Raw genomic sequence first — 20,978 nt, 5'->3', positions numbered from 1 at the left:
TAGGGCACTTACATGCACCTGAAATTCAGACCCAGGAATTAAAGACAGTGTACACAAAGGACTGATGATAAACACTTGTAACATATTACAAGTGTTCACAGATTTTTTATATTTGTATCCAATGACAGACTAAAATCTTGGGAAAAAGAAACTTCCTGTCTTTCCTTATAATTCATCTAATCATGCATTTTTCCATTTTGTGAAACACTATCTATAATTTTATAGAAAATTTGTTGGCCTATTTGTACATTGTAAGATCAGAAGAATGTTTAGTTCAGTGTGCAGCTGAATTACTAACACAGGTTCTGAACATCGAGCTTGATGTAATGGAGATGTACAGATATGGTAGGTACTCTTAAGTTAGTTTTCGTTTACTGGGTAGGCCTATATGAAATTTCTTGCTTTTTCGGCAGACAGCTTACTCGAACTTGTGCAGCACGAAACAGAACTTACTACTACAGACAGACCGAATGGTATCACTTGTGACAAAAAAAGGGACTGTAGTATCAAGTGAATGTAAGGAAGCTAACGTTTTCGAAGAGGCATCTGCGTGGCATTCGGTTAAAATCGTGATAAACTTTGCTCTTCATAGTTAAAATCAACCTTTTCAGGAACATAAACAAAACAGAAACTTACCTTTGAACTTGAATAAGGAGTAAAGTTCTTCCATTGAATCTTGATAACCATTTCTTCCTCATTGTTTCATCCTCCAGAAATTTAAAGACATAAATTATTTGGGCTCCTTCGTAATTTCTTCTATATAGCGGCACAGAACGTCGAAATCGAATTTCAGACGTAAAAAGATCATCATAGGTTGTTCGAGAACACACAAATCTTCAAATTTAGTGTACACAGAATAAAGAAAAACTTTTCACGTTCAATCAAGTAATAATTATACTCAAGAACGAGCTCATTTACGATAGATAGCATGCAATGTGAATGTTCCTCTGTTGCCTACTACGACGCAACGTTGTGACGTCATACACTACGTGCACAGGCTTTCTTTTATCTAGGAGGTGGAAGTATGAAACCAGTCTTCAGACTGTGGACCACCACAGCAACCAGCAACGGTGTATCCGCGTGAATGTGTCCTTCACGGAGCGCCACTATTTACACTATAATTTATCTGTTCTCAGTTTCTCTCCCAGTACTTTTACCTCGCCACAGTAAACATAAGCCACTACCAGTTGTAACTTAAGATGACAGATGAGCACTCCATCTCACGTTTCCTGCTTATATCACGACCATTTTTTTTTTTTTTTTTTTTTTTTTGCGCACTAGTGTCTCTATGGGCGTTTCTCTCTTGTTATCTAGCGATGGCAAAACAAGCCGGAAATTGGTTTGACATAAACATACGTTAGTTTATAAAACGCAGTTTCTTTTCTTTCTTCCAGCGTTGATAACGAATTGATTGGATCTTTCACTAACAGATTCAAAAATATTTCCCATGGCTTTCGTGAGTTTCGGATTTTCCCGATTTTTTTTTGGATTGATTATTGACAAAAATCACGATATCATTGTACTTACCTATTTCATTTTGTTTAGTGACAATATCCTTATTATACGACAATGCTTGATTCATTGCATGAATGACACCTCAGTTTAATTTGGCGCTTGTATTTGATATTGTTTTCCGAAATCATAGAGTAAAGCTTAATTCTACACTTGCACAACTATTCAGTTGTTTCTGTATTATTTTTATAGTTGCCATAAAATAAATATTTAATTGTATCACACTGCTATCGCTTCATACTAACATAATAAGATATACAGGAAGGACGAAAATAAATAATCACTCTTTCTTTTAATCTTATTTGTGTAAGTAATTCTTTTAAGAACAAGCTAAATAAATACGTTCTTACTTATACAACTGTGTTAACAGCTGTTGTTTGATAGCATACGCGGGCAAAACCAAATTCGCACACACTTCACAGTATGGTTCCTTGCACGCTAGCAATACAAAAATATCTGTGGCAATTTAGGGTCCTCGGCATATTTTGATAACAACTGCTGGTCAAAGAGTGGCAATTTGGAAGATTTGCTGTTTTCTTCACCACGCACTTTTATCTTCTGCCCATTCCATACCACTATCAACATCGCCTTCCCCTTCTCCAGTTGTAATAGATCTCCCAAAGTAAAAAATCACAGGCCGTTTTTTGGTCCACATCTTTTTATTTATCGTTCACTACTGAATTCTTAATTCTCCTAGGATGGAGCCCTTCGATAGTCAAGTGTCACATAACCATATATTTTAGTGTATTTCTTAGCATCACTTTGTCTACCACACCTGTACCTAGAGTATACCATACGAAATGAAAGTACCTGCTGTACATGTAACTACAGTGTTGTACATGTTGCCATTCTTTGCCTTCTATATCTCACCGGTAATTATCACAGAATGAAACTTTGCTACGAACATTTGTATTTCTAGTATGCAAGGAATCGCGATGTCAGGTGTCCAGTTTTCCTTCATCTCCTCTGTGTGTTTTTTCCACATGCAGCTAATCCACAGGACAGGCAGTCATTGTAAAGAATTTAATGATGAGTTATTTTACGCAGTCTTCTGATTATGTGACATTAAATAGAGCCATAACCTACAGGACGCAGCCAGTATATATCACCTTGAAGAACACTGCATATTCATTGATTTGACGCCACTGCCAAGTAGTTGACAAGGAGCAGATGGTGGTAGTTACGTGGCACCAAGTTGGCTGTTGCCTGGCATGTCGGTCTGCGCCTGTTGTCCTGTCCTGTTACGAGTTCCCGACGTAGCTGCTGGAAGCTGGTGATCTCGTGGAGAGCGCTGTCTGCACGTTTTGCGACCTGGAACAGGGCGCAACACGCAGAAATCACACATACATGCCGAAAGGATTCTCAACTAACTTCAGTGGACTGATTAATGGTGCATTACACGCAAGCAGTAAACTCGGGTTAAAATCAGATCAGGAGATCACGCCTGACGTTGTATCTATGACATACACAGAATTACCATGAGCGCTACCTACGAGTAGAGCGCCACAATTGAAGGGGTTGCAGCATTTGAGTTAGATTAGATTATATTAGATTAGATTAGTACTTTTTCCATCGATCATGAATACGACACTACGTAATGATGTGGAACACGTTAATAAAATGTGTCAATACAAGATATTACATTACACAAAATATTACATGAAATTCAATATATTTTTTGCGGGTGGGGAAATTACCGACTTACTATATCCAAAAATTCATTTAATGAGTAGAAGGAGTTGCCATTAAGAAATTCGTTTAATTTCCTTTTAAATGCTATATGGCTATCTGTGAGACTTTTGATGCTATTAGGTAAGTGACCAAAGACTTTTGTGGCAGCATAATCTACCCACTTCTGTGCCAAATTTAGATTTAAACTTGAGTATTGAAGATCATCCTTTCTGCTAGTGTTGTAGCCATGTACACTCTATTACTTTTGAATTTGTTCGGATTGTTAATAACAAATTTCATAAGTAAATATATATGTATATATTGTGAGGCTACTGTGAAGATCCCTAGCTCTTTAAATAAGTGTCTACAGGATGATCTTGGATGAGCTCCAGCAATTATTCTGATTATACACTTTTGTGCAATGAACACTCTTTTACTCAGTGATGAGTTACCCCAGAATATGATGCCATACGGAAGCAGAGAATGAAAATAGGCGTGGTAAGATAATTTATTGAGATGTATATCGCCAAAATTTGCGATGACCCTAATAGCATAAGTAGCTGAACTCAAACGTTTCATAAGATCCTCAGTGTGTTTTTTCCAGTTCAACCGCTCATCAACGATTACACCAAGACATTCTGAATATTCTACCTTAGCTACCGATTTCTGATCGAAGTCTATATTTATTAATGGTGTTATTCCATTTACTGTGTGGAACTGTATATACTGTGTTTTGTCAAAGTTGAATGAGAGCCCATTTGCAGATAATCATTTAATGATTTTCTGAAAAACATCGTTTAAAATTTCGCCAGTTAATTCTTGTCTGTTAGGTGTGATAGCTATACTTGTATCATCGGCAAAAAGTACCAGCTTTGCATCTTAGTGAACATAGAATAGCAAATCATTCATATATATTAAGAACAGCACAGGACCCAAGACCGAACCTTGCGGCACCCCATCCTTAATTGGCTCCCAGTTTGAGAAATCACGTTTTTTGCATATTATGTGACCTGCTTATTTCAGCTTTCTGCACTCTTCCAGTTAGGTATGATTTAAACCATTTGAGCGCTGTCCCATTCATACCATAAGTAAAGAACCCCTAGGGACACATTAGAGACGTTATGGGGAGGGGTTATAGATTTTCGATTCATTAGAAAATACTCCCGAATTTGTAGCAGTGATTGTCTGCGATATAAGTAAACAGCAGAATTTGAGCAGCAGGGAGCAATAGTCAGTACTATGGCTTTAGCAATAGCTATACAGGATGTCTCAGGAGTAATGGCTAATATTCAATGATATAACAGGAACGAGAATTCGAAGCAAAAAATTCAGCAAACATGGGATCTAAAATGAATTACTTAAAAGCTATGAGCACTTCTTCATCTTCGATATCGGATAACAAGCTTATTTATTGCAAGCTTTTTAGTTTCCATATTTCGAAAGGTGACAGAATGGACCAAAAAAAGGAAAACATGTCCAGTAAACATGGGCTTAAGAGCTGCGAAAACCTGTTCATCTTCGCTACAGTGAAACACATCTCTTCTGCGGAACACGTGTTCATATCTCTTAAGGTATTTTAGAGCCCATGTTTCTTTGCTTCGAATGACCTTACCTGTTATATCCCTGAATATTGAGTGTTCTTCCTGGGAAACCCTGTGTAATTTGGACTTGTTTGATTGCCACACTGTTTACGGGACATTATTGCCCATTGCTTGGTGAGGCGGCGCTTACGATACTGTCCTTCACAGAACAGAGTTGAAGAAGCCCCCCCAATCTTATCTTTGTTCCTTCCACACGGAGCACTTATTGAGATGCAAAAAACGACGGACCTAACAACCTGGTGTATAGATTCGGAAATGATTCCCAGACATAAACGTGGCTTCAGTATATCTACCCGACATCCTTTCCTAATTCCTCCACAAACGCTCCCTCCCCTTGCTGCATAACGTAATTTCAATAGTAGTTTACCATTTCCTTGTGGACAAAGAAGACACATGGCGGCTTTCTGATACGGCAGATCTATTGCAGTAGACCGGGGGTGTTCAACCCGCGTCCCGCGGACAGCATGCGGGCCAAAGCAAGTATCAATACGATCCAAGAAGTGAGCATGCATCAGACGATCGGCAATAAAATAAAAGAAAAAGAAAAATGCGTAAAATTCGGTTTTCGGCACGCTATAATTGAACCCCCACAATCTCGTTCTTATAACCGATCAGTCCGTCAGACGCGCTGCTATGTTTCTTACGGCTAGTTCAGTTGCAACTGCGAAACTAGGGATTTAAAGATGCGTAATGTAATAATGAAAATAATTTATGGAAATACAAGGAAGTTCTATGTTATATCTGAACAGCTATAGGACTGAATCAGCGTTAATGCTACGAATTCCTCAAAAGTTTGTGTGCTGAGTACGGTGATACCGCTTATTTTACAGAAGTAAGGTGGCGCATTAGAGACCAGATACATTATTAAAAAGATTTTATAGCATAATTAATGAAATCAAATCGTTCATAATATCGAAAGTAAAATCGGTGCCAGAACTTGAGAATGCCAACTGGGTGGCAGATGTAGCAATTTTGGTAAACTTCACCGCTCATTTGCATGACAGGCGTCTTCAGTACATTGTTTCAAACAATAAATGGGTCCCAGATGAGACTGAAATTATGGCAAGTACTAGTAAATGCAAATATTCTCTTGTAATTCCGCCAAACGTAATACTAAAAAAAAATGGCTCTGAGCACTATGGGACTTAATATCTGAGATCATCAGTCCCCAAGAACATACAACTACTTAAACCTGAGCAATCTGAGGACATCACACATATCCATGCCCGAGGCAGGATTCCAACCTGCGGTCACGCGGTTCCAGACTGAAGCGCCTAGAACCGCTCAGCCACAGCGGTCGGCCGTAATACTAAAGTCGGGATGATTTGATGCAAGAATTTGAAAATCGATTTCAAGATTTTCGAAAAAAGTAGCACAATTATTGTATTTATACGACATTACGAACAGTATAGATACATTGCCAGAAGATTTTCAGATGGAACGCATAGAATTGCAGCCTGACATCCCACTAAAAGAAAAGTTTGATCGTGTATCTTTGATGGACTTTTACGAATCATACCTGCCCAGAACAAATATCCCTTGCTGCACAGCCATGTGTGATTTATACATCTCCTTTGTCTGGATGCACATACGTCTGTGAAGAGCTATTAGCAATACTGAAGCACAAAAAAAGTAACAACAGAACCAAAATCTCAGATGAACCTGATGAAAAGATCCTGAGAACTACAACCACGTCGATCGATCCTGACGTTGATATGTTACTTACCCGAATTCAGAGTTAAATGTCGCAAAATTCTATGATTAGTAATTGCCTGTATATAAAATTATTAATGAAATTTCATATATTAAATGTAAAATTAACTCCACCTTGCTGTTTTGGAATAAAGAATCAAAAATTAATAAAAATTAAAATTTCTAAATTACTAGAGAAACATTTAAACAAAATATTTTAACAGGCCCTCGATATATCAATAAAATGTAACGATATATAGACGGAAGAATTATAGAAGTACCTGCTTATAAAAATATCGGCTGCACATTGTATATACTTCCTGCCGATTGTAGAGCTATATATTTTAAGTGTTGTTGTTGTTGTTGTGGTCTTCAGTCCCGAGACTGGTTTGATGCAGCTCCCCATGCTACTCTACCCTGTGCAAGCTTCATCTCCCAGAACTTACCGCAAGCTACATCCTTCTGAATCTGCTTGGTGTATTCATCTCTTGGTTTCCCTCTACGATTTTTACCCTCCACGATGCCCTCTAACGCTAAATTTGTGATCCCTTGATGCCTCAGAAAATGTCCTACCGACTGGTAACTTCTTCTTGTAAAGTTGTGCCACAAACTCCTCTTCACCCCAATTCTATTCAATACCTTCTCATTAGTTATGTGATCTACCCATCTAATCTTCAGCATTCTTCTGTAGCACCACATTTCAAATGCTTCTATTCTCCTCTTGTACAAACTATTTATCGTCCATGTTTCACTTCCATACATGGCTACACTCCATACAAATACTTTCAGAAACGACTTCCTGGCATTTAAATCTATACTCGACGTCAACAAATTTCTCTTCTTCAGAAACGCCTTCCTTGCCGTTGCCAGTCTACATTTTATGTCCTCTCTACTTCGACCATCATCAGTTATTTTGCTCCCCAAATAGCACAACTCCTTTCTACTTTAAGTGTCTCATTTCCTAATCTAATTCCCTCAGCATCGCTCGACGTAATTGGACTACACTCCATTATTATCGTTTTGCTTTTGTTGATGTTCATCTTATATCCTCCCTTCAAGACATTGTACATTCCGTTCAACTGCTCTTTCAAGTCCTTTGCTGTCTCTGACAGAATTACAATGTCATCGGCGAACCTCAAAGTTTTTATTTCTTCTCCATGGATTTTAATTCCTACTCCGGAATTTTCTTTTCTTTCCTTTAGTGCTTGCTCAATATACAGTTTGAATGACATTGGGAAGAGACTACAACTTTGTCTTACTCCCTTCACAACCACTGCTTCCCTTTCATGTCCCTCGACTCTTGTAACTGCCATCTGGTTTCTGTATAAATTGTAAATAGCCTTAGCTCTCTGTATTTTACCCCTGCCACCTTCACAATTTTAAAGAGAGTATTCCAGTTAACATTGTCAAAAGCTTTCTCTAAGTCTACAAATGCTAAAAACGTAGGTTTGCCTTTCCTTAATCTAGCTTCTAAGATAAGTCGTAGGGTCAATATTGCCTCACGTGTTCCAACATTTCTAAGGAATCCAAACTGGTCTTACCCAATGTCGGCTTCAACTAGTTTTTCCATTCGTCTGTAGAGAATTCGTGTTATTATGTTGCAGCCGTGGCTTATTAAACTGATAGTTCGGTAATTTTCACATCTATCAACAACTGCTTTCTTTGGGTTTGGAATTATTATATTCTTCTTGAAGTCTGAGGGTATTTCGCCTGTCTCATACATCTTGCTCACCAGATCGTAGAGTTTTGTCATGACTGGCTCTCCGAAGGCCGTCAGTAGTTCTAATGGAATCTTGTCTACTCCCGGGACCTTGCTTCGACTCAGGTCTTTCAGTGCTATATTTTAAGTTTTTATTTATTATTAAATATTCTTTACGTCAACAAGCTATCAGCCAGCTTATGCCCGTTGAAGCAAGGGCACACTTGGCAGTAACTACTTTGTTAACAATGGTAAGTGAATGTAAATAAAGGGCGTTTGTTGAGTCCGTCATTAGGTTTCGTCACATATCAGATTTGTCCGGAACACTTCATATCGACTTCCCTATCTTTTGCCGGCCTGAGTGGCCGAGCGGTTCTACGCGCTACAGTCTGGGACCGCACGACGCTACGGTCGCAGGTTCGAATCCTGCCTCGGGCAGTGTGTGATGTCCTTAAGTTAGTTAGGTTTAAGTAGTTCTAAGTTCTAGGGGACTGATGACCTCAGATGTTAAGTCCCATAGTGCTCAGAGCCCTTTGAAATATTTCTGCTTAGTGTATTCATCTCTTGGTCTCCCTCTACGATTTTTACCCTCCACGCCTCCCTCCAATGCTAAATTTGTGATCCCTTGATGCCTCAGAACATGTGCTACCAACCGGTGCCTTCTTCTTGTCAAGTTGCGCCACAAACTCCTCTTCTCCCCAATTCTATTCAATACCTCCTCAGTTACGTGACCTACCCATCTAACCTTCAGCATTCTTCTGTAGCACCACATTTCGAAAGCTTCTATTCTCTTCTTCTCTAAACTATTTCTTGTCCACGTTTCACTTCCATACATGGCTACACTCCATGGCCTCTCAACAAACACCCCTCCGTTGTGGTTGCACCTACGATACGGCTATCTGTATCGCTTGAGGCACGCAAACCTCCCCACCAACGGCAAGATCCATGGTTCATGGGGGTAGGTAGCCCGAACACAATGTCCAAACTATGTTCTCTTCAGCAGTTGGGATCGTACCCAATTTCGTGGGGTGCAACCCGGGGCAACATGCAGTCACTGTGTTGGGAATCCCGCATACAGGTGGAATAGCTACTCCATAAACTGGGGAGACGACGACCGCTTTGGTTCAGTCCTAGGCTGTAAAATGTCGAATACGGCGACCAATTCCGGAGTGTTTTTGGGAGGTCGAATACTGACCTTAGTTTACACTTTACCAAAAGAGTACAAAAAAATGTTGCTTTTAAAACACATTTTGTGCAAAACTTTTACTGCACTAGCCAACATTAAATAATAGCAAGCATAAAAATAATGCAAAAAATTCATTTACGCGTTGTCATGGGGAGTTTAGCAAGGAAGTAAATTATTGTAGATGCAATCACAGATCGGTACGTGTTTCATAAAGTTTATTCCCTGTTGCTCCACTATGAAGAGAGTTAATGTCTTATTTTTGCTGGTTACTTTTGTTGCTATCCAACAGTCATTCCGATTTTTTATATGTTTTGAATTTTTAAATTCCAGTGATAACATTATAGGAATGATCTAATTGTTCTTTGTGGGTAGCTCGCTGGATGCTCAGGTTTTAATCATAAGAAAGATCTAATTGCAGATCATTGCACGTAATATATACTACTGAAATGTTCGTTGCCATTTAAATGTCAAGTAATCCACTTTGAGGATGTTTAAGTACAATAAGTTTTGAAACAATCCAGAGAAATTCAATTCTCTGGGCGCAATACGTTCTCAGACTCACCGAGTCACTCCTAAAAACAGTGACAGTTTTGGAATCTTGTACCTTCTTGGATAAATTTCTACGGAGGCCCATACCGATATCTAAAGGCAAATGATATACGAGAGAACAATGGTAACGAGACACAGATTGGCCATTTGATTGGAAATCCGCGATATTTAGGCTTAACTTCGAATGAAAATCACATGAAGAATCGAAATTATGTTCAAAACATTAATTTTCAATTAAGTGTTACAGTACTATATTGGAGCCTTGGAAATAGTTAAGATATACCTTCCGGCCTACGCAAATTACGAGAAACGTCTTATCATTATAAGTACCCGTTACAGCTTCATTCCACTCACTCCATCAAGTAACGATATTACAGAAAGAGGGTCACTCCTCCTGGACTTATTAGGGCATCAGATATAACGCAGTGCCTTGCGTTTATCGTCCTTCCACTCACAAATCTTGTCTCTCTGTCTGCTTTCCTTTACTCAAGCGTTTTTGCATTCCCCTTGTTGCAAAAACATTCGACAATAGTACCAAAAGTAAAACAATTGGACCAGCAGTTGCAGGGCGTAAGATGCAACTCTATTTCAAGTCTAACTCACTTCCAACAAAAATATTGGTTACAACTTCGTTGCCGGGCTTTGTGGCCGAGCGGTTCTAGGCGATTCAGTCCGGAACCACGCGGCTGCTACGGTGGCAGGTTCGAATCCTGCCTCGGGCATGGATGTGTGTGGTGTACTTAGGTTAGTTAGGTTCAAGTAGCTCTAAGTCTAGGGGACTGATGGCGTCAGATGTTAAGTCCCATAGTGGTTAGAGCCATTTGAAACATTTTTGAACATCTTCGTTCAAGCGTACAATTCAATAATGAAAATTTTCAAGTCTATTATGACATGCACAGATTGTTGTTTATTTTATTTTATTTTGATAAACTGAGCGTTTCGCCGCCATTAACAAAGGATACGAGCATCCACAGCTAGAGAGGAAGACGTTTAGCTCAATGATGTCTGGCGCTACTCCCCGAGCCGGCCGGAGTGGCCGAGCGGTTCTCGGCGCTACAGTCTAGAGCCGAGCGACTGCTACGGTCGCAGGTTCGAATCCTGCCTCGGGCATGGATAGGTGTGAAGTCCTTAGGTTAGTTAGGTTTAATTAGTTCTAAGTTCTAGGCGACTGATGACATCAGAAGTTAAGTCGCATAGTGCTCAGAGCCAACTATTTTTATTCCCCGATGTGGGACGGTAGCGCTGTTGTACGACTGTTACCTGCAACAGCGAACAGTGCTCGAAATTTAAAAAAAAGAAAATAATGTCGTCACACCGGGTCCGGATATAACTGTCTAGCCAGTCTCTGTAGTAAGTAGCGAGCTACTACGTGAAGTGAAACGACGCCACGACAGCCTCTGCGCCGCGCGGGATTAGCCAAGCGGTCTCAGGCGCTGCAGTCGTGGACTGTGCGGCTGGTCCCGGCGGAGATTCGAGTCCTCCCTCGGGCATTGGCGTATGTGTTTGTCCTTAGGATAATTTAGGTTAAGTAGTGTGTAAGCTTAGGGACTGATGACCTTAGCAGTTAAGTCCCATAAGATTTCACACACATTTGAACATTTGACAGCTTCTGCAGATTGAGGTAAAATTTACCGAGTATCGAAAAAAATACACGTTTTTACGGATTAATAGTCTGAGCAGCGGTGAGAACTAAAGCCTTTTCGACTGTTACGTACAGTCTGGAAGTACCCAATAAGTTTACAGAAAGAGGCTGATTGGAACTAATGGGCTCACTTAAGGTCGAAAGTTCACGTTGACTCTCCCTCCACCCTCTCCGTTTCATAAATAACTGCAACTCAAATTAGCTCCTAACATTTATGCACTCTTTAATGAACTTTTTCGATCCGTACTTATAATTTTAAGAAGATATATAAATGTGAGACTAAAAACGTTCTATTACCTAATCGTTGTTGTAAATTCCAGTAATATTTTCATTTTCGTTATTACTGCAGGCAGTGCGACTAAGGCACAAATGGTATTTGCTTTTATTCTACCTAGGTTTCTGTCTATAATTATCTAACAGCCAGTCAGTAAATAGCTGCTGTGTCTCCCGAACAAGACACAGCCAGGGCAAAAGCACCACAGGCGCAAAGATGCGAGTTGGTGTCAGTGGTATGGAATCGCCACTTGCGCGAGCTTCGCCAGCGCCACGTGCGGCGCTGAGGATGAAGATATCGAATTCGTCTCGGCCAGTTGCCGGGGAGTACAATCCGCCAGTGACGACGACAAAGGACAGAATCCTACTCGGAAGCCAGAAGAGCAGCTCTCGTCCACTTGGTTTATAGATCATCGTCCAGGGTTGACTTAGACAGGGAACGTCGTTTAAGTGAACTCTAGAAGTGAACAGGTGGTTGTTAGTTGCATTACCTATGCACTGTGAAGTTTATCTACAATTATTTGCACTTAGCCATTGAGGGCTTGTTTTGTGTTATATTAAAAGCAGTGTTTCAAATTTCGTTATTCAACTAGTCACAAAGATTAGTAAACTTTTTAACTCATTTGTGTGACTTTGTTACTAATTTATTGGAGTGTTGTAGAACCTTTGTTCGCCTATGCTGTTACCTTACCCTGGGGCACAGCTGTGTAATTGTGGCAGGGAGAAATCGTCTTAGCGGTTTACTGGATCAGAAGCCGTTTCACGAATTCACAAACTCGGACTACCATATAACAACAGTGGCTATTCAGCCTCTACAGCAGTAGCAAGGAAGCCTTTATAAAGCTGACGACGAGGGTTTAAAAAACTGGCGACGAGGGTTTACAAACATAACGGCATTCTGTGTGACCATCAATCGTCAACATTTCCTTCTCACATTATAAGAAGAGATAACAAGTGGAACTAGCACAAATTTAAGTACTTCGCTCGAGAGAAAGGAAACCTTGTGCAAATACGACCTGTAAGAACAGCAACATTCTGTCATTGCGTTGTATTACTTAAATCATTTAAACGTGTGCACTGACAATCATACTTGGGAAACATATCAATATTTCTGTTTCTAAACAACTAGTCTTTTAGTTTATACGAGGTTTATTCGGAAAGTAAAGAGCGTTCTGTTTTGACACATGACCGCCTTCCCCCACCAGCACCTGCGACAGACCACTGACTTTGAGGTACTCATCCGTTTCAGTCTGGCGGCAGCTACTATCCAAAACGGCTGCTTACTGCTTAGCTGTGAGACTGTAAACTGTGTGACTGTAAAATGTGTGACAGAATTGACGATCCCGCCAAGTCTGTGATGCGGAGTGTTGTCCACTATTTAAACCCGCAAGCAGTCCAACTCGTCGAAATTTATAGTCATCTGAAGTTTAAGATAGTGTGATGAACGAAGCGTCAGTTGGGAAGCGGTGTATCATGCTTAAGAGCGGACGGAAGAATGCTCTGCTCACGACGGAGTTCGGTAGGGTCGGCCCTCGGTGGTAAGTGACGGTCTCAAAGCAAGGACTGAAACGAAAATCCAAGAAGATAGGCGTTTCATAATTAATGGTCTGCGCTCGTTCTTTCCAGACATTTCAAGCCCTGTGCTGTATGAGACGGTTAGTGCAAATCTGTGCTATAAGAATGTCTGTGAGAGGCGGGTTCCTAGAATTTTGTTCAAATGGCTCAAATGGCTCTAAGCACAATGGGACTTAACATCTGAGGTCTTCAGTCCCCTAGAACTTAGAACTACTTAAACCTGACTAATCTAAGGACGTCACACACATCCATGTCCGAGACAGAATTCGAACCTGCGACGGTAGCAGCAGCGTGGTTCCGGACTGAAGAGCCTAGAAGCGCTCGGCCACAGCGGCCGGCCTCGAATTTTTCAGACTGCATTGATCGTTCTCTGTCGCTATGAAAAGGATGGTGATGAAGCTTTGAATCAGATTGTCAGACTTGGATATCACATTTCACATCAGAAACAAAGTGTCAAGCAATGAAATGACATCATTCGCTATCCACAACGACATCTACATCTACATCTACATGATTACTCTGCAATTCACATTTAAGTGTTGGTCAGAGGGTTCATCGAACCACAATCATATTATCTCCCTACCATTCCACTCCCGAACAGCCCGCGGGAAAAACGAACACTTAAACATTTCTGTTCAGGCTCTGATTTCTCTTATTTTATTTTGATGATCATTCCTACCTCTGTAGGTTGGGCACAACAAAATATTTTCGCATACGGAAGAGAAAGGTGGTGACTGAAATTTCGTAAATAGATCTCGCCGCGACGATAAACGTCTTTGCTTTAATGACTTCCATTGCAACTCGCGTACCATATCTGCCACACTCTCTTCCCTATTACGTGATAATACAAAACGAACTGCCATTGCACCCTTTCGATGTCCTCCGTCAATCCCACCTGTCTTCTGAACTTCGCATGCTTTTTCCGTTGCCTCTGCAACAGCGTTCGGACCTGTTTTGTGTACCATGGGGGATGAGTTGCATCTCTTACCAATTTATGAGGTATGAATCTCTCAATTGCTGTTGTTACTATATCTCTGAATTTGAGCCACATCTCGTTTACATTTTCATAGTCAGTTCGGAAGGAATGAAGATTGTCTCTTAGGAAGGCTTCTAGTGACACTTTATCCGCTTTTTTAAATAAAATTATTTCGTTTTTGTTTCTGGTGGATTTGGAAGAAACGGTATTGAGCCTAGCTACAACGACCTTGCCATCACTAATCCCTGTATCAGTCATGGTGCTCTCTATTAGCTCTGGATTGTTTGTGGCTAAGGGGCCAAATGTGTTTTCGCGTGGATTCGTGAACTAACTGCTCGAAATAATTTTCAGAGAAAGCATTTAGGACAATCTCGTAAGATGTTTTCTGCCTACCACCGGTTTTGAACAAGTATTTTTACCAACATATCGAGGGAAGATTGAAGTTCCCACCAACTATAACCGTATGAGTGGGGTATTTATTTCTTACGAGACTCAAATTTTCTCTGAACTGTTCAGCAACTGTATCATCGGAGTCTGGGGGTCGGTAGAAGGAGCCAATTATTAACTTAGTTCGGCTGTTAAGTATAACCTCCACCCATACCAATTCGCATCGAAAAGAAAAAAAAAAACCAAAAGAAACTTGAGCACCAGAAAGAGTACGGCTACGACGTTTTGGCATCGTAAGGGCCTCCTGCTAACCCACTAATGCCTAAAGGTTACATTACACTACATTTATCTTTTGGAAGGTGAGGAATAAATGTAGCGGCATAAATGTAGCGGCCTACTATCAGACGCTTAATCGACGTCGACGCTCCGTTAAAACCACGTGGCGTGGACTGCTAACCAGTGGCGTCACCCTCCTTCACAATAGTTCACGTCCGTCCACAGCGCGAGTGAGGACTTGCTTCGGCGGTTCCAGTGGGAAATGTTTCACCATCTGCCATACAGTCTGGATGAGTGAACAGCGCTACGGGAGTGACGATGGACTTTAAGAAGCTGTTGACCCCCGGTTCAACAACTTGGTTGCAGCTGAGTATGCAGAACACATAGAAAAACTGGTAAAACGGTACGAAAAGTGCCTAAATTTGTACGATGATTACGTAGAAAAGAAGCCTGGGTATAAAATTGTACGTAAAAAGCAGTTCCGATTAATTATATTAGTTTCGTTTAGTTATTATCAGTTCTCTTAATTGTATAAAATAAATATTTCAGCAGAAAGAAACGTTCTTTACTTTCCTAATGACCCACATAATTGCCGACCGGGGTGGTCGAGCGGTTCTAGGTGCTCCAGGCGGAAACCGTGTGACCGCTACGGTCGCAGGTTCGAATCCTGCCTCGGGCATGGATGTGTGTGATGTTCTTAAGTTAGTTAGTTTTAAGTAGTCCTAAGTTCTAGGGGACTGATGACCTCAGAAGTTAAGTCCCATAGCGCTCAGAGCCATTGGAACCATTTTGGAACCCACATAATTATCGCGAAACAGTATTCAGTATCCCTGACATAAACCACATAATCAGTTTCTAGCATTAGTAATCAGTTATAATGAGCCGAAATCTCAACAAACCTACATATACAAAAGCTCTCAATGATGATGTGTTAACTCTTTCTATAGCGTGTGACTGATTCTACGTCATTTCACTACTAAACGTAGCGCTACAGTCTGGAACCGCGCGACCACTACGGTCGCACGTTCGAATCCTGTCTCGGGCATGCATGTGTGTTATCACCTTAGGTTAGTTAGGTTTCAGTAGTTCTAAGTTCTAGGGGACTAATGACCACAGCAGTTGAGTCCCATAGTGCTCAGAGCCATTTGAACCATACACATGTAAATAGCCTTAAGCACACGACCGTCAGTTTAGTAGTCATACTGCACTGATACGTTGCTTTAACGATGGATATTGATACAGAGATGTCGTCCTTTGTTTGATACTTCCAGTGCAGAATATCATGACCGTAACGCAAAGAAAAAGCTACAGGAGGAAGAATATGCGGAACTGATTGGTAACTGGAATGGTGTGGAGCTAAAGTGAGGTGAAATAATTCTAACTTTATTTATTTATTGTTTTGCTATCCTTTATCATATTGCCAATGAACTGATCCTTGTGATGACGTACGGTAATTGCCGAAGTAATCCCAAATTTACATCCAACTATTTGTATCTCCCTTGCCTTGCAATGGCTTATTTTCAATTGGCGGTCTACATAATGTATCATTGTCATCTCAGATATACACCTACACATCGGAGTTGTGCATTCATCTTCGCTCAAAAAACTGTCTGCCGTGTGCACGTTCCCATAAGCTGTCTACGTGTTCGTTTACTCTCCGACGTTTCTGTTGGCCACCTCGTGCGCCCTCCGATAAGGTCGTAGGAATAGCGATCTATGGCCGGCCGGAGTGGCCAAGAAGTTCTAGGCGCTACAGTCTCGAACTGAGCGACCGCTACGGTCGCAAGTTCGAATCCTGCCTCAGGCATCGATGTGTGTGGTGTCCTTAGGTTAGTTAGGTTTAAGTAGTTTTAAGTTCTAGGGGACAGATGACCACAGCAGTTGAGTCCCATAGTGCTCAGAGCCATTTCAACCAAGAACGATCTATGATCGTGGGGAATGTGATGGCATTTCCCCAGTTCCTCCAGCCATAATTGCTGGTACACGAATCCTGACGATGCCGCTGCATCTTTCATCAACCATCTCTTCATCTTACCTCATGAGGCTGAGTCAACTCTTTTCGCTACCTCCCCACCTCATAAAAAAATTGAGGAGGTAGCGGGAATCAAAGCCGGAACATTCCGTCCTAGTGTCAGCGATGCTGACCTCTTTTTTTTTTTTTTTTGTCTTTTCTCCAGTGCAACTGACCGAATATGCACAACTACCACGGCGGCTGCCATTCTTCTATAGAGGCGGTGATCCCTACTGCCATAAAGAAACAAAACACGCTCAGACACTTTCTCTACATATACGAGGTTCGATCCGAAAGTAATGCCCCCTATTTTTGTGGTCACTTGGGGTGTCAGCACCAGATGTCGTCGGTGTAGAGCTAATGCTTGAACCTTTCCCGGCCGTTGTGGCCGAGCGGTTCTAGGCGCTTCAGTTTGGAAGGGCCCTGCTGGTACGGTCGCAGGTTCGAATCCTGACGCGGGCATGAATGTGTGTGACGTCCTTCGGTTAGTTAGGTTTAAGTAGTTCTAAGATGAATGCACGACTCCGATGTGTAGGTGTATATCTGAGATAACAACGATACATTATGTAGACCGCCAGTTGGAAATAAGCAATTGCGAGGCAAAGGAAGTACAAATAGCGGGATGTAAATTTGGGATTCTTCAGCGATCCAGTTGGCTGTACCCTAGGTGCAACCACAATAGAGGGGTATCTTTTGAGAGGCCAGACAAACGTGTCGTTCCTGAAGAGGGGCAGGAGCCTTTTCAGTAGTTGCTGGGGCAACAGTCTGTATGACTGACTGATCTGGCCTTGTAACACTAACCAAAACGCCCTTGTTGTGCTGTTACTGCGAAAGAATAGGAAACTACAGCCGTAATCTTTCCCGAGGGCATGCAGCTTTACTGTATGGTTACATGATGATGGAGTCCCTTGGGTAAAATATTCCGGAGGTAAAATAGTCCCACTGGGATCTCCGGACAGGGACTACTCAAGAGGACGTCGTTATCAGGAGAAAGAAAACTGGCATTCTACGGATTGGAGCGTGGAATGTCAGATCCATTAATCGGGCAGGCAGGTTAGAAAATTTGAAAAGGAAAATAGATAGGTGAAAGTTAGATATAGTGGAAATCAGTGAAGTTCGGTGGCAGGAGGAACAAGACTTTTGGTCAGGTGAATACAGGGTTACAACTACAAAATCAGATAGGGGTAATGCAGGAGTAGGTTTAATAATGACTAAAAAAATAGGAGTGCGGGTAAGCTACTACAAACAGCATAGTGAACGCATTATTGTGGCCAAGATAGACACAAAGCCCATGCCTACTACAGTAGTACAAGTTCATATGCCATATAGCTCTGCAGATGATGAAGAAATTGATGAAATATATGATAAGATAAAACAAATTATTCAGGTAGTGAAGGGAGACGGAAATTTAATAGTTATGGGTGACTGGAATTAGCGAGTAGGTAAAGGAAGAGAAGGAAACATACTAGGTGAATAGGGATTGTGGTTAAGAAATTAAAGAGGAACCCGTCTGGTAGAATTTTGCACAGAGTATAACTTAATCGTAGCTAACACTTAATTCAAGAATCATAAAAGAAGGTTGTATACATGGAAGAATCCTGGAGATACTAGAAGGTATCAGATAGATTATATAATGGTAAGACAGAGATTTAGGAATCAGGTTTTAATTTTTAAGACATATCCAGGGGCAGATGCGTACTGGGACCACAATCTATTGCTTATGAACTGTAGATTAAAACTGAAGAAACTGCAAAAAGGTGGGAATTTAAGGAGATGGGACCTGGATAAACTGAAAGAACCAGAGGTTGTACCGAGTTTTAGGGAGGGCATAAGGGAACAATTGACAGGAATGGGGGAAAGAAATGCAATAGAAGAACAATGGGTAGCTCTGATGGATGAAGTAGTGAAGGCACCAGAGGATCAAGTAGGTAAAAAGACGAGGGCTAGCAGAAATCCTTGGGCAACAGAAGTTACACTGAATTTAATTGATGACAGGAGAAAATATAAAAATTCGGTAAATGAAGCAGGCAAAAAAGAATACAAACGTCTCAAAAATGAGATCGACAGGAAGAGCAAAATGGCTAAGCAGGGATGGCTAGAGGCCAAAGGTAAGGATGTAGAGACTTATCTCACTAGGGGTAAGATGGGTACTGCTTACAGGAAAATTAAAAGGACCTTTGGAGAAAAGAGAACCACTTGTATGAACGTCAAGAGCTCAGATGGAAACCCAGTTCTAAGCAAAGAAGGAAAAGCAGAAAGGTGGAAGGAGTATATAGAGGGTCTATACAAGTGCGATGTACTTGAGGACAATATTATGGATATGGAAGAGGATGTAGATGAAGATGAAATGGGAGATACGATAATGCGTGAAGAGTCCGACAGAGCACTCAAAGACCTGAGTCGAAACAAGGCCCTGGGAGTAGACAACAATCCATTGGAACTACTGACGGCCTTGGGAGAGCCAGTCCAGACAAAGTTATACGATGTGGTGAGCAAGATGTATGAGACAGGCGAAATACCCTCAGACTTCAAGAAGAATATCATAATAACTCCAGTCCCAAAGAAAGCAGGTGTTGACAGTTGTAAAATTTACCGAACTATCAGTTCAATAAGTCACAGCAGCAAAATGCTAATGCGAATTCTTTACAGACGAATAGAAAAACTGATAGAAGCCGACTTAGGGGAAGATCAGTTTGGATTCCGTAGAAATGTTGGAACACGTGAGGCAATAATGACCCTACGACTTATCTTAGAAGCCAGATTAAGGAAAGGCAAACCCACGTTTTTTGCATTTGTAGCCTTAGAGAAACTTTTGACTATGTTGACTGGAATACTCTCTTTCAAATTCTAAAGGTGGCAGGGGTAAAATACAGGGAGGGAAAGGCTATTTACAATTTATATAGAAATCAGATTGCAGTTATAAGAATCGAGGGGAATGAAAGGGAAGCAGTGGTTGGGAAGGGAGTGAGACAGAGGGGTAGCCTCCGCCCGATGTTATTCAATCTGTATATTGAGCAAGCAGTAAGAGAAACAAAAGAAAAATTCGGAGTAGGTGTTAAAATCCTTGGAGAAGGAATAAAAACTCTGAGGTTCGTCGATGATATTCTAATTCTGTCAGAGACAGCAAAGGACTTGGAAGAGCAGTTGAACGGAATGGATAGAGTCTTGAAAGGGGGATATACGATGAACATCAACAAAAGCAAAACGAGGATAATCGAATGTAGTCGAATTAAGTAGGATGATGCTGAGGGAATTAGATTAGAAAATGAGACACTTAAAGTAGTAAAGGAGTTTTGCTATTTGGGGAGCAAAGTAACTGATGATGGTCGAAGTAGAGAGGATATAAAATGTAGACTGGCAATGGCAAGGAATGCGTTTCTGAAGAAGAGAAATTTGTGGACTTCGAGTATAGATTTACGTGTCAGGAAGCCGTTACTGAAAGTATTTGTATGGAGTGTAGCCATGTATGGAAGTGAAACATGGACGATAAATAGTTTGGAGAAGAAGAGAACAGAAGCTTTCGAAATGTGGTGCTACAGAAGAATGCTGAAGATTAGATGGGTAGATCACATAACTAATGAGGAGGTACTGAAGAGAATTGGGGAGAAGAGGAGTTTGTGGCACAACTTGACAAGAAAAAGGGACCAGTTGGTAGATGTTCTGAGGCATCAAGAGAACACAAATTTAGCATTGGAGGGCAGCGTGGAGGGTAAAAATTGTAGAGGTAGGCCAAGAGATGAATACACTAAGCAGATTCAGAAGGATGTAGGTTGCAGCAAGTACTGGCAGATGAAGAAGCTTGCACAGGATAGAGTAGCATGGAGAGCTGCATCAAACCTGTTTCAGGACTGAAGACCAAACAACAACAAGTCTACGGGACTGATGACCTCAGATGTTAAGTCCCATAGTGCTTAGAGCCAATTCATTT

The 20,978-nt window shown here is 41.1% G+C and overlaps 1 protein-coding gene across 1 annotated transcript in view; it reads right to left on the bottom strand.

Moving 5' to 3' along the window:
* Positions 1-1,785: 1,785 nt before the first annotated feature.
* Positions 1,786-20,978, bottom strand: part of LOC126272599 (uncharacterized) — an 86,942-nt gene continuing 67,749 nt past the window's right edge. Inside the window, exon 4 of the mRNA XM_049975542.1 lies at positions 1,786-2,823. Coding sequence (XP_049831499.1) covers positions 2,693-2,823 — 131 coding nt within the window. The 3' untranslated portion in view covers positions 1,786-2,692. The remainder of the gene's footprint in view (positions 2,824-20,978) is intronic.

The sequence above is a fragment of the Schistocerca gregaria genome, chromosome 5 (genome assembly GCF_023897955.1).
Source record: "Schistocerca gregaria isolate iqSchGreg1 chromosome 5, iqSchGreg1.2, whole genome shotgun sequence".
In the NCBI taxonomy this organism is placed as follows: Eukaryota; Metazoa; Arthropoda; class Insecta; order Orthoptera; family Acrididae; genus Schistocerca; species Schistocerca gregaria.
This window is presented reverse-complemented; position numbering and strand designations above follow the sequence as displayed.